This window comes from Haliotis cracherodii, unplaced genomic scaffold, assembly GCF_022045235.1.
Source record: "Haliotis cracherodii isolate W230 unplaced genomic scaffold, xgHalCrac1.p SCAF_3, whole genome shotgun sequence".
NCBI lineage: Eukaryota > Metazoa > Mollusca > Gastropoda > Lepetellida > Haliotidae > Haliotis > Haliotis cracherodii.
In genome coordinates this window covers 25,779,628-25,794,161 of record NW_027266286.1, presented here as the reverse complement: position 1 = coordinate 25,794,161, position 14,534 = coordinate 25,779,628, and the positions used below count along the sequence as shown (strand labels likewise).

Below are 14,534 nucleotides of genomic sequence, written 5' to 3'. Positions count from 1 at the left end.
ACACACACACACACACACACACACACACACACACCTTCGTGCAGACAAGAGGGATCACTTCTACTTTCCAGTGGTCAACTATCCCTTTATATATTTCATTATTCACGCAGTCTAGCCTGACATACGATTTCTGATGAATTTGAAAAGAATTGTGTATGGTAACAAATATGTGAAACCATCAGTGCATTTGATTATATTTCATTTAGACAATAACAGCCAAAGCGAACAAAGTAAGTTTTGGCTTGATCAGTGTGATATTTTTAGACACGGACATTCTTTTCAGTTATAGGAAAAAAAGATGAAGATTTTACATCTAAATGTCGTTTTGGAAATTTAAGATAGTAATTATCATGGGCATAAAGCACCTCTTGTAAAATACTAGATAGCGTTTGATTAGTGAACACACAATTCTTTATCATGAATCTCCTCAATAGAAACTTATGATATATTTTCTCCAGGTGGTTGTGGCAACGAAGCAAACCCTTTACATACCATACAGAACAGATCTTCTCCCTCATGTGGCCCTGCTCCTACACACTGAATGTCAAGTTTCACTGATGTGTCGTCTACTCTGTTTGCTTCTGGTACATATCCATGCGAAAGCATGTGTGGGCTGATTATATGGTCCATTCGACTGCCATACCGTGTCACAAGATACAATGAAACACACAGACCCAGCATCAATAACACCCATCGGCTTGATTCCAACCTCATCGTGACTTGCTGGAAAGAGATACATGTTGTGAATTTATAAATATGTTTAAATATGTTTCCCCACCTAAGATACTAAAGTACTCACGGAAATGGAAATAAACTGTTTTTTCGATCTCAGATTTTACATAAATGCAGTTAATATACAAAATATATAAATATTCAAACAACTCAATTAGTACTAATTGGGCCTTGGCACAAATACAGCGTATCAAAGGTTTTTATGTCTTTTTACACGTAAAAGTGTGTAAAAATATGAACAAAACAGACTATTGTGAAACTGAGCATAACCAGGTGTAAGTAGATCAAGGCGAATGTCCATGACCTATGACACCTTGACGACAGTTGAAAACAGGTGATTGAAACTCACGTGTCAGTGGTTAGTGATTTGTGAGTAGCATTGTTGGATACTGAATCATCGTCAAAATATCAGAACGTAAAAGTAACATATTCCCTTCTCAAACAACAACTAACATGTCATTATTATCATGTACATTAACATAGCTGTTATTTTTATTGTTGTTTTGATAACTTTTTTCCAGGCTAATTTGCATAATGCCTATAGCCTGTTTCTGCCATGTCAATTTGGACTTAGTTATATTTTTGAATGTTGAATGTGCCTACAAATTACCTCGTGTAAAGTACATTTTGTATTGAGCACTGAGATAAAACTAGCAAATCCAGACTAGTTCTTTTCCAGTTGTTTTGTTTATTCGTATTTACATCTACGTAGTGCTTTGTGTCGATTATTAAATCCAGCAAAACAGGTGTTTTTTTTATTTCCATGAGTACTTTAGTACTAGGGGGCTACGTTAATATTATATAACCGGTAAAGGTTCACTTTAGGCAACATTTCCGACCGGATGGTGAACACATGTTTGTATTATCACTATTTGTTAGTGATAGCTAAATGAAGCGAACCGGATCGTTAACTCAACATTCATCTTTCAAAGCATGTACAAAGCTAAATGAGGCGAACAGGGTCATTTACTCAACATTCATATCACACAGCGAATATATAGCTAAATGAGGCGAACCGGATCGTTCATTCAACATTCATATTACACAGCAGGTACAGAGCTAAATGAGGCGAACCGGATCGTTCACTCAACATTCATATTACACAGTGTGTACAGAGCTAAATGAGGCGAACAGGGTCATTTCCTAAACATTCATATTTCACAGCGAGTACATAGCTAAATGAGGCGAACCGGATCGTTCACTCAACATTCATATTTCATAGCAGGTACAGAGCTAAATGAGGCGAACCGGATCGTTCACTCAACATTCATATTACACAGTGTGTACAGAGCTAAATGAGGCGAACAGGGTCATTTACTCAACATTCATATTACACAGCGTGTATATAGCTAAATGAGGCAAACCGGATCGTTCACAATCAACATTCATATTACACAGTGTGTATATAGCTAAATGAGGCGAACCGGATCGTTCACTCAACATTCATATTTCACAGCGAGTATATAGCTAAATGAGGCGAACCGGATCGTTCATTCAACATTCATATTACACACCATTTACAGAGCTAAATCAGGCGAACATGGTCATTTACTCAACATTCATATCACACAGCGTGTATATAGCTAAATGAGGCGAACCGGATCGTTCACTTCATATTCATATTACACAGCAGGTACAGAGCTAAATGAGGCGAACCGGATCGTTTACTCAACATTCATATTACACAGCGTGTGTATAGCTAAATGAGGCGAACCGAATCGTTCACTCAACATTCATATTACACAGCATGTACAGAGCTTAATGAACGCAACAGGGTCATTTACTCAACATTCATATCACACAGCGTGTATATAGCTAAATGAGGCGAACCGGATCGTTCACTCAACATTCATATTACACAGCGTGTATATAGCTAAATCAGGCGAACAGGGTCATTTACTCAACATTCATATTACACAGCGTGTATATAGCTAAATGAGGCGAACCGGATCGTTCACTCAACATTCATATCACATAGCATGTACAAAGCTAAATGAGGCGAACCGGATCGTTCACTCAACATTCATATTACATAGCATGTACAAAGCTAAATGAGGCGAACCGGATCGTTCCCTCAACATTCATATTACGCAGCATGTACAGAGCTGAATGAGGCGAACAGGGTCATTTACTCAACATTCATATTACACAGCGTGTATATAGCTAAATGAGGCGAACCGGATCGTTCCCTCAACATTCATATTACGCAGCATGTACAGAGCTAAATGAGGCGAACAGGGTCATTTACTCAACATTCGTATCACACAGCGTGTATATAGCTAAATGAGGCGAACCGGATCGTTCACTTCACATTCATATTACACAGCAGGTACTGAGCTAAATGAGGCGAACCGGATCGTTCACTCAACATTCACATTACACAGCAGGTACAGAGCTAAATTGGGCGAACCAGAACATTCACTCATCATGCAGATTATGTAGTCGTTTCAGTAAAAATATAATATGATAGTGATGTACATACTTCCAAATAGTATATAACAATGTGACATGGAACTTTTGTATTTATGGTTTTAATACACATTGTATTGTACTTTTGTTACCTATTCCACGCGCATGCTGAAGTATTAACTAGCTAGATAGTGATCAATATGATGTGAACTCCAATGTCAGCTTTCAATAATGGATTTTCAAAAGGTGAAGTTATGAATCACTAACTGTCAAGAACATCGTCAGCTGTGAATGATAGAGATGCATGATCGACATAGGTCATCGGATGTCTAGGCTTCCAAGCAGTGCTTGTCAATACATCTATTACATGGAACATGTTATTTTGACAGATTTATCAATATGATTTGAACTAAATTGACAGCATTAAGTATTGTTTTTTTTTAAATGCTTAACATGAAATGCATACAATCATTGTAAGGACGAATATCAGTGTACCCCGGGTATACAGGAGGGTACCTTGTTATTACAATAAGTCACTAGAGTACCATGGTGACGGTCTTGTGTACAGGAGGGTACCTTGTTAATACAATAAGTCACTAAAGTACCATGGTGACGGTCTTGTGTACAAGAGGGTACCTTGTTAATACAATACGTCACTAAAGTACCATGGTGACGGTCTTGTGTACAGGAGGGTACCTTGTTAATACAATACGCCACTAAAGTACCATGGTGACGGTCTTGTGTACAGGAGGGTACCTTGTTAATACAATACGTCACTAAAGTACCATGGTGACGGTCTTGTGTACAAGAGGGTACCTTGTTAATACAATACGTCACTAGAGTACCATGGTGACAGTCCTGTATACAGGAGGGTACCTAGTTAATAAAATAAGTCACTAGAGTACCATGGTGACGGACGTGTGCTCAGGAGGGTCCCTAGTTAATACAATACGTCACTAGAGTACCCCGGGGGCGGTTCTATATGCATGAAGTGACTTGCTGACGGTGTTGGTATCTGCAACGAAACGTCGCATTCGTTGTAAAAAAAAGAAGTCGTATATCCATAGAACTATCTCCCTTCTTCATCTGTGATCATCTTGTTTTACGGCGGGTAATAGGAGCATATAAAAACTATTCAAATACATACCCATGAAATCCGAAGTGAACAATTAATAAGTGTTTCTCCGGCTAAGAAAATGCTCATATTTCAAACCTTACGGAAAGCGGTAACAAATTTTCGAACATATCACAAAAATACTGCATTTGAAATACGCTTTGAGCAAGTATTTACTTGGGTTCTAACTTCGGAAGCCATGCTTGGATTTCTTTTGTAAATACGATCACAGCATTCATGACAATAGTGTTTATGAATACGACCATTCACGCCGATAATATGTTTCATAGGTCAAGCTTCCGACGAAGGCCGACAACTGCAGCTGAACTGCGTCAGGCGTTCCTCAGCGTGTGGGCTCAAGTGCCTATGGCCTTCATCAACCGCCTCATCCATTCCATGTATCGACGTTGCACGGCAGTCATCAATGCACATGGAGGACACACGAGATACTGACTTGTAATGCCATTTTCCCAGAGACTAGTGTTGTGTTTCACTTTAAGTACATTTGACATCATAATTTCAACCTTGATGATCAGCTCTACCAAGCTTCATCTGTTTATTATTGTCTCAAAGTGTGTTTACAGTGTTTGGACAAATAAGGTTTCTCATATATCTATCCATGCTGACGTTTCTTTTGCGGTTCAGTATATACATCGTGTATCTGCAAACATTTTGCAAATACTCCCAGACTTTAATTTTTCAACTTGAAAATGTATACACCTTATCTTGTGCTACAAAGTACCTTTACCAGATTGAATAAAAAGCTTTACTTAATTTAAAGCATGAATAGATATATATAGTTATCACGCGAGTGTGTTTGGGGATGGTAAATATCCAGCATTAGGAATAAACATTGTATTTAGCGAGCCTTGGCGAGCTAAATACACAGTGTTTATTCCTAATACAGGATATTTACCATCCCCAAACACACAAGTGTGATAACCTCTTTATCATATAATGTCATTCTTTAATTCTGTGCTTCAAAATCGCTTTCCCTCTCTCACAAACATTACCGAAACATTGCGAGTTTTCCTGGAATGCGCGCATTAATATATGTTACGTCATAGGGTAAGTGATGTGTCAGTCGGACAGTGACAGTAGCAAATATAGTTCCAACTGAAATCTGTTTCTTATACAGTGGCGAAGTAACATATACGCAAAACAACAGTTTTTTTTAATTTCCTTTCGCGGCAATCCATCTGTCTGTCCGCTAGAGTAACTGCCCTTTGTCAAAGGGAAGCTACTCTAACCCTAGTCTATGAGACGTCACGGCCACGGTCAGACGTTGTTGACAGTCGGTCTGTCATAACGTTAAGAAGTGTAGTCAGATATACACACAGCGACAAAACGGAACAAGGTAACAATTCAAACATATTTGGTTCCAAATCCAACTATTTTAATTTGTAGAGAAGGTTTCAAGCCGCAGAGGTCTACAAGCACAGATATGGCTACTGATCCCGCTTGGCTAGGCCTCGTGCCCTCGCAAAATTGTTTCGAAATTTATATCTCCAAAGTTGCCCAAACTTAGAAAATGCCTTAGATACGTCACAGTTAGACACTGATTTTCAGTACATTAGACTGTTCTTTTGAAAATGATAGCAATTATCCCTGTAGTTTATCCAGATTCCCGATGGTTAATTCTGCCTCGATCGCCAAATGACGAGGGCGACGCCATGTTTGTTTATAAACAGTGAAAGTAGTCCCTACTTGACCTTTGATATTTGCTTCTTTATCCGCATATGATCCCAACGGATATCATTTTTATCTGTTGGCTTTATCCTGCCGAGAAACCTACCCATTATATGATAATGAAACTTACCTGTCAGCACGCATGAAATGCAACACGGGTCCGTGAACAGGATGTGTCTGTGTTGCTCCAAGACTTTATCACTGCATGATCACTTGGTGACAGATTGCCGCTGTATACTGCTGTACAAGGTAGCGGCATTCAGATCAGCTAGAGTCATGGTCTTCCCCTGTTGTTGCCACATACATCTCTGACAACTAAATATGTGCATAACTCTGATTGAACGTTTTAGTTATTGTCGCTCGATGCACAAAGTACAGGGGACAAACCCAGAGCACAAATATCAGCAAGGACAGTCAGGGATGAGAAAAGACATAAATCGTGCTTAAGATATTATTTATTTCAGGAGATAACAGTGTCAGAAACACCTTCAGTCGAACCTTTTGATGGTCGATGATGCAGCTCTTGGAATAGATAGGGAAAATTAGGGAAGCGTTTTTATTATAAGCAAACAAATGAGTCTGTGTGTATATTATTGCTTCGTCGTTCAACAAGAACCCCTGAATACGTGTTTTGCATGCTTACAATTGTAACTTTGATTTCTGCGATAATGACAGGCATTAAAACAAATTCCCCCTACAAATTTGCAAAGTTTTATTGAGAAATAACGAAAGGACTAGCACCAGAAAATGTCATTTAAAAGGGTAACCATGGCCAAAGATTTATCTGTTGCGCTTACCGAGAAATTGGCTGTATTGTGCACCTTGTAAAACAATTAAGGGCCATAACTCTGTATTCCATTAATCTTTATTACTGTGGGGATATTCGAACTCGATCAACATATTTATCCCTTTATGATGTGTGCTTAATGCCATCTTTGTATCCATAGCTGTTTTCGCTTTTGATTGTGCTTGTGGTTTTTTTTGGAAAAATACCACTCCACTCCACTCCACTCCACTCCACTCCACTCCACTCCACTCCACAAATCGCCCGTCATCAATCCATCAAGCAATAGAAATGGTTTGGCGTTATAGTTCCATATACATGTATATGGCTAACATGATCTTCTCGCAAACCATTTAGGTACTTTGAACTGCATCAAAGCAATATTCAAAACGATCAAAGAAGCAGGCCTCACTTACACAGCAGGCCTAAACCCGCACATGTACAGATCCTTCAAACATAGATACAGTCAATCAAATCCCATTCCCTGAACAGGTCCATGAGGGGCTTCATTGCTTAGGTTTAGCAACTTATTATCTCAAATTTGGAAAGACTTTTGTGGCATCGCCCACCCTTCTACACAACATGTTAAAACAAGACGCATCTTCCGAAGGGTCTGACATTGGTGAACAGGCATTAGAAAACCTAAAGCAATCCATTACAATTTCCCCCGCTCTTGCATAGCCTGACCAAAACCAACCCTTCATCCTCACAACCGATGCATCTCAAACTGCACTATTGTGTAATTTAGGCCAACCAAATTCGTATCATTTAAACAAATGGATTGCTTATTCAGAATGCAAATTTGAAAGTCCATGACCTTCTGGTCCTCATGTCCTAACATAGGTAAGATTTATCCAGTATCCAATGTTTACACTGCAAAATTGATATATACATGTACGTTACGTAATTAGATTGTCCCTCAAAATGTATCTTTTCAAACGAGTCAATACCCAAAGGTTTTGCCTATACCCAAGTGAATGTGTTTTTAAATATTCGAGGAGATTGTAAAATACTTTAAGCGTTTTTGAAATGCATGTAAAAGAATAACCTTTGATCATCTGCTGGCCTGAGCCAATAATATATATATTTTTTGTTCTGGGCCGAAGCTTAATCAATAAACTTGATTGGTTAAATGAACAATCTTCCAAGTGGCCTCAGGATACTCCAGTAGGTCACTGTCTTTGCTGCATCATCATCCACGCAAGCTGCTGGTAGGTGGACTGTTTCAAGTACGCCCCTAACGGAGAGGCTAAGATATCCTGTTGTGAATAACAGATAACCAGGCCCAGGTCCGTTTGCTTGTATTGGCTGTAAAAATGTTTATTCCACCATTACGATAAAACGAATTAGTAATAATTGTTTTAAGGGTGTATTCCTTTGAACTGCTTGTTTGTATGTTATATCATTTAAACTGTTAACCACAGAAATCTCTTATCCTGTAGCAGATTTGCCAAATCCTGCTTGTATCTGCTGTAAAAATTGTCCAGCAAGACACGGGTCTTTTCAAGCATAGGTCCTTCCCTAATGCTCTTCGAACTGACCCGCATATGGGGCATATTGGCGATGGACGTCAGCCAGTCTTCTGTATAATCTGAAATACAATGGCTCTTTGAATGAGTTGTCCTGACGAAGGGATATGTGTATGATAGTATTGATAGAGTTGATCCGCCGATCCAGGATGTTGATGTATCCCAAACATAAAATAAAGATTGTGTTATCATGAAACTCAGCATCGCTCTTCTGGGTCAATAGTTGGAAAGATTTTACTTACGGAACGGGAAAAAAAGATAAAAACTCACTTAGTTTCAGATAGTTGTACACTTTTCTCAGCTGAGCTTTTGGATCTTCATCGTGGTCCTCTGTTCGCAAGATAAGGAATTGCTCTCTTGGAAAAACCTTCAGCCATTCTCGCATGTAAACTGAATAGCACCCTAAGAAAATCCGAGTCTGTGAAAAAAGAATAGCCATTGTAATATGCGATAACATTTCGTCAGTTGTGAGAATGTGCTTCAGACTTATGTAATAACAAACTTTTCCTACCCGAAGTGTTCGTGCTATCTCCAGGCTGTACAGACATTGTTCCACCGTGTGGTTCTTCATGCAGGTCTCCTCGGTCTTGATATCTTTTCTCACAGTTTTGTCGAAATCCTCAGCTGATCTTCCGCCCAGCATCATGTAGTCAGAATACAACCTGCAATCATATCACATGGCACACGCGTGCACGTAAATAACCAGTACGGAAGCCGACTTGAGAGGTCTGGATGTTATGAACAAGTATTTTTTTTTGTTCAAACCATTCTTCCAAAAAACATAAATATCTTATTTCATTGACATTTTCAAGTTCTCATTTTACGCATTTGAACAGTGAGTGTGTGAGTGACTATGGCTTTCTATCTGCAAAGCCTATATGTACGCGCTGCCATGGTGAGCTATGCCATTCCCATGGATAAAGTGGGGCAGTGGCTGGCATTTTCTGAGATAGTGAGTGAGTGAGTATGGTTTTAAGCCGCTTTTAGCAATATTCCAGGAATATCACGGCGGGGGACACCAGAAATTGGCTTCACACATTGTAATCATGTCGGGAATCGAACCCGGGTCTTCGGCGTGACGAGCGAACGCTTTAACCACAAGGCTACCCGACCGCCCCGTTTATGAATATAAGGAATATGAATTGTGTTTGTCCATGACAGGTAAGTTGTAGTTACAGTCCCAACGCATACGTCACAAGAAAAATAGGCATGCTTAGGTCACATTTCAATATTTGTTTCCAATGTTTGCATACAGTTACCCTTTGTGGATTCCGGTTCAGAATAAATCCTGATGCTTGTAAGAGTCAACTCAAATCAGGATCAGATACTTGATTAGAAGTCATGGCATGCATATTTGCTCTGAGGGCCAGTCCCTGTGACTTGGCTAATTAGAAATCTTGGCGTGCATATTTGTTCTGAGAGTCGGTCCCTGTGACTTCGCTAATTTGAAGTCATGGCGTGCATATTTGCACTGGGGGTCAGTTTGTCAGTCCCTGTGACTTCGCTGATTAGAAGCCATGGCTTGTATATTTGCACTGAGAGTCAGTCCCTGTGACTTCGCTGATTAGAAGCCATGGCGTGTATATTTGCTCTGAGAGTCAGTCCCTGTGACTTCGCTGATTAGAAGCCATGGCTTGTATATTTGCTCTGAGAGTCAGTCCCTATGAGTTCACTGATTAGATGTCTATGTATACGTGTTTGCTCTGGGAGTCAGTCCCTGTGACTTCGCTGATTAGAAGCCATGGCGTGTATATTTGCTCTGAGAGGCAGTCCCGATGAGTTCACTGATTAGAAGTCATATTAGCTCTGGGAGTCAGTCCCTGTTGAGTTCACTGATTAGAAGTCATTGCGTGCGTATTTGCTCTGGGGTTCATGTGGTGAGTCCCTGTGACTTCGCTGATTAGAACCCATGGCATGCATATTTGCTCATGCTTCCGGACACTAGTTAGCCTTGCCGCGATTCGATTATTAACCAACCCATTCCTGTCGTAAAGGCGACTATGATTGTCGTAAGAGGCGACTAACGGGATAGGATTGTCAGCCTCGCTGACTTGCTCAATTCATGTCATTGTATCCCAATTGCGTGGATCGATGCTCATGATATTAACCACTGGATTGTCTGGTCCAGACTCGATTATTCACAGACCGCCGTCATATAGCTGGAATATTGCTGAGTGCGACGTTAAACAACAAACCAACCAACCAATCGATTATTAACAGGTAATCGCATTTCAACAGAGAATATTACTTCAGCATTAAACATCATACACTAACTCATTTACACTGCAGTATGCGACTGTAAAAAATAAAAAAGACTGTGTCTGCAAACAAAAAACAGGTACCTACCTGTCAGTTGGATTTCTGAAGATGAGAATAAACTTCGGATCTGTATACACGTGTCTCATAAGATGGGGTGTCAAAACCGCTGGTTTCTCCAAGCCTGCATTTTGTGGTATTTTTGGCCATCCTCGGAAATCACTAAAATCTGAAGGAGTTGCATCACCTAGACGAATAGGGAGAGTGATGGAGTGAGGTAGTTTGTTTTAACGCCGCTGAGCACAATATTTTAGTTATATTATTAGTTATATTAATTAGCTACATGCTGGAGGCCGCCCGATCTTAGTGTGATGCAAGTCAAAGGCATTTACGAGTTTGTTGAAATCATGTATATCACGGCGTGTCAGTTTGATTTGGGGGGGGGGGGGGGGGGCTAAAGTGATGCAAGTCTTAGACGTTTACCACTTTGCTAAACCCAGGGGAACAATGCTGGCAAACGGAGAAACATAATCGTCACAAGAACCGGGATTCGATCCTGCAACCATAGGTTTCTGGCATGCAAATTCCGTACATGGCTTTTGATAAGTACAATATTGATTCAACAGATTTTTTATCATCACTTAGCTCTTTCAGTCATCCCATTCATAAGTTTTCACCGCTGATTTTATATTCCGTTGGATAATCGAAACTGGTTATTCTCTGGAGTTGACGCTTTATGTTTATTTGAACTGGGTCGATGTTTTTGCTGGTGGTCTAACCCTGAGCAGTTTATCAGTTATGCTGAGACAACTATAAAAGAAATGTTTGGCCGACACATTAAAACTTCTCTATCGTGTGACTGGAGTTTTGGTCCATCACTTGTTTATCGGGTTTGTTTACCTGCCACCCGTCGCATGGGTGGCGTACTGCTGTGCGGTGTCGGGGCAGCAAGCATATACTTTTAGAGCAAATTTGGAGAGTGGCGGGACCTAACGGTAGGGGCGCGGTAAGCTTACCCTTTTCGCGAACAACCTGGTGTCATCACTGATTTTTAAGTGATCCGCTTATATAAATTTGACACCCTGTATTTTCCCTTTAATTTATTCCAAATTTAAAAATTCCAAAAATTCAATATAAGCAACTCCCTAAAAGCTCCCTCTTGGGTTGCACACACTACTTTCACCCTTTTCGGAATACACTGAATGGTCCGGCCAAGCCCGTGTGCGAAATACGCTACAGTAGGAAAGCGCACGTTTAATCTCCTATATGAGTCAGTCAGTCATTTTTCCCTTTACGCCCAATTGATTTTTTGTTCAGATATCTGAGACTGGTTATTCTCTGGCCTTGACGTTATAAATTTATATGTATCAAGTTAAATGTAGAAGAAATATAATCGATGGGATGTGGAATTCTATACATAAGCAGAATTGTTTCAGACCGTCTTTTGGTGTCCTCTGTCAAATGTCTTGATTATGGAGAATTTTCATTGTGTCAAATAATTCGGAAATATATTCAGGGGCACTTACCTGTAATCATATTGTGATAGCCTGTTTCCGTAGTTGTCCGTTCTATCTTTTGCGCAGCGTCAGCAAACATTTGTTGAAAGCAGCTGAAGTTGCAGGGTGTCCTCTCTTTCATGGAAAATTCATAACCTGTGGAAACGTCAGCGATTTGAAATATCGAGTGATTTGTACCATGTTAGTTCACTCACTCAATGTTCTGGCATGTATGCTCCAATACACTTTGAAAGTCAATATACGTAAAATCCTTTCCAGTCATACACCCATCTATACACAGCCGTATTAATTTAATGACAGCATTACATATCTTCTGCGGCACCAGGTAAAAACATTCCTTCTTCCCGAGACAATTATTGCATCCGAGGACATCTTCATGGCCCCTTATGCGGTAGGCGAGGTCGGTGGTCCCCGATTTGCACACCCCCAGAATATGTAGTAAGGGATGCACTTGAGACGTAACTTCCCATCTTCCTTTGTGTACCAGCAGGGGTTCTTAAAGTCCGGCAGATGTCGTGGTCTTTTCTATGATATAAGACAGTATTACAAAAAAACATATCATGTTATTTATATGACATGATTCGTAAAGGAGGCATCCACTTCATGGACGCTTAGGGCCCGGGAAGATCCGGGATAGAATAAGGTCTTCAGCAACCCATGCTTGCCGTAAAAGGCGACCATGCTTGTCGTAAGAGGCGACTAACGGGATCGGGTGGTCAGGCTCGCTGACTTGCTTGATGCATGTCATCGATCCCAATTGCCGTGGGTCGATGATGATGTTGTCAATCAGTGGATTGTCTGGTCCAGACTTGATTATTTACAGACTTCCGTCATATAGCTGGAATATTGCCTGAGTGCGGGCGTTAAACATCATACAAACAAACACACATGGACGCTTAGCATATAACAATTTTGGTTCCAGGTGAAATTGAAAACCTCACAACGCTGTAAATCTGAAAACACATGCTGTTCTTATTCTTCGGCGGTTCAAACAAGTGTGCAACACACTTCTTCTAAATTAACAACTAATCTTTGTCTGGGTACAAGAAAATGAACAAGAATATGTACTCTTACCACCACAAACAGCGATTTGATGACCGCAATTAATGTGATTTTAAATTTGATAAAGTAGATCTAGTTTCTGATTAACAATATTTCATTATTTCGATAAGTATTGCCAATAATAGCGAAAGTGCACAAAGTGGGTGTCAAACACAACTCAAAGAATCTTAGGCCTTTAAAATAACTTATTATTATTGTCATCATTATTATAATTATAATTATAATTATCATTATTATTATTATTATTATTATCTACTCTCAGTTTCAGTGTGATCACTGTTATATTGTTCAGGAGCCTACGTGGTCTAATGGTAGAGCGTCCGCCCGGAGAACCGAAAGTCAGGGGTTCGATCCCCAACCGCGTCATTCCAAAAATATGGTACTTGTTTTTTACCTTGCATGGTGCTCGGCATTAATTGGCCAAAACAAGAACTTTCATTTTTGTGGAAGCCTCGGTGGCTGAGTGTGTTAGATCGCTGACTTTGTGTGCTAGGCGATTAGGTGCCCTCACTCTGGCAAGTGCGGGTTCGAATCCCGGACGGGACCTCAACCCCAAAAAGTACGAGAATCTGTACTTTAATAAGAAAGTGTTATCCCAAATATGACATTTGTTACATAAAGAACTGGTCAGTAAACTGTGTCTGAGTGGGGTGTTTTCATACTAAACTGCGGGGCACGGTATCTCAGTGGGCTAGCACTATATAAAATCGGCATTAGCCCGGACTAGTACAAGCATCCACACTATAGCTAACGCTTTAAAAAAATGCATTAAGCCCTATCTCACCTCACCTTACATGTTATATTGTTGGAAATCGGACTCGATTATAAAAAAAAAAATCAAATAGAAGCTAATTTCAAAATCTGAATGAAATGATTAAAACAATATGGCCTTTTAAAATAAAGTGTGAAAAGCATAAAGCACTTTTTGAGCAAGTGATGGATATATTTGCAAAGTTAAAATGAATATATTATTAGAGGTTTTGGACGAATCTTTGGAATGGAATCGTATCAGCCATCAATCTCCTCAATAGAAAGTGTAGACATTCTTCACTGATATGATTGCAGAAATAAACCAAACCCTTTACATACCATACAGAACAGAATCTTCTGCCTCATCGCGGTCCTGCTCCCACACACTGAATGTCAAGCTTCGCTGTATTGGATCCCGACCACGTATCCATGTGAACGCATATTCGTGCTAATTTCATAATGGTCCATTCGACTGTTATACCGTGCCACAAGCCCAAAGGCACACACACAGACACAGCATCCAATAACACCCATCCGTCCTGATGCCAACCTCATAATGACTTGCTGGAAAGAGATCCATGTTAGAGTGAGTGAGTGAGTGAATGAGTTGGGTTTGACAATTGTCTTGTCTTTGTGAGCAATACTTTACTTCCGCACTCATACACGAAGTTCTTGATGTTTCAAACGACCAG

General features: G+C 40.0%; 1 protein-coding gene and 1 pseudogene across 1 annotated transcript in view; both read right to left on the bottom strand.

Moving 5' to 3' along the window:
• The window catches only part of LOC139475325 (carbohydrate sulfotransferase 15-like), a 34,063-nt gene extending 29,342 nt beyond the window's left edge, over window positions 1–4,721 (bottom strand). Inside the window, exons 1-2 of the mRNA XM_071258550.1 lie at window positions 4,710–4,721; window positions 493–723 (exon numbers count right to left, since the gene is read on the bottom strand). Coding sequence (XP_071114651.1) covers window positions 493–723; window positions 4,710–4,721 — 243 coding nt within the window. The remainder of the gene's footprint in view (window positions 1–492; window positions 724–4,709) is intronic.
• A 3,413-nt stretch (window positions 4,722–8,134) lies between these two features.
• LOC139475324 (carbohydrate sulfotransferase 15-like) lies at window positions 8,135–14,208 on the bottom strand (annotated as a pseudogene).
• Between the last annotated feature and the right edge of the window lie 326 nt (window positions 14,209–14,534).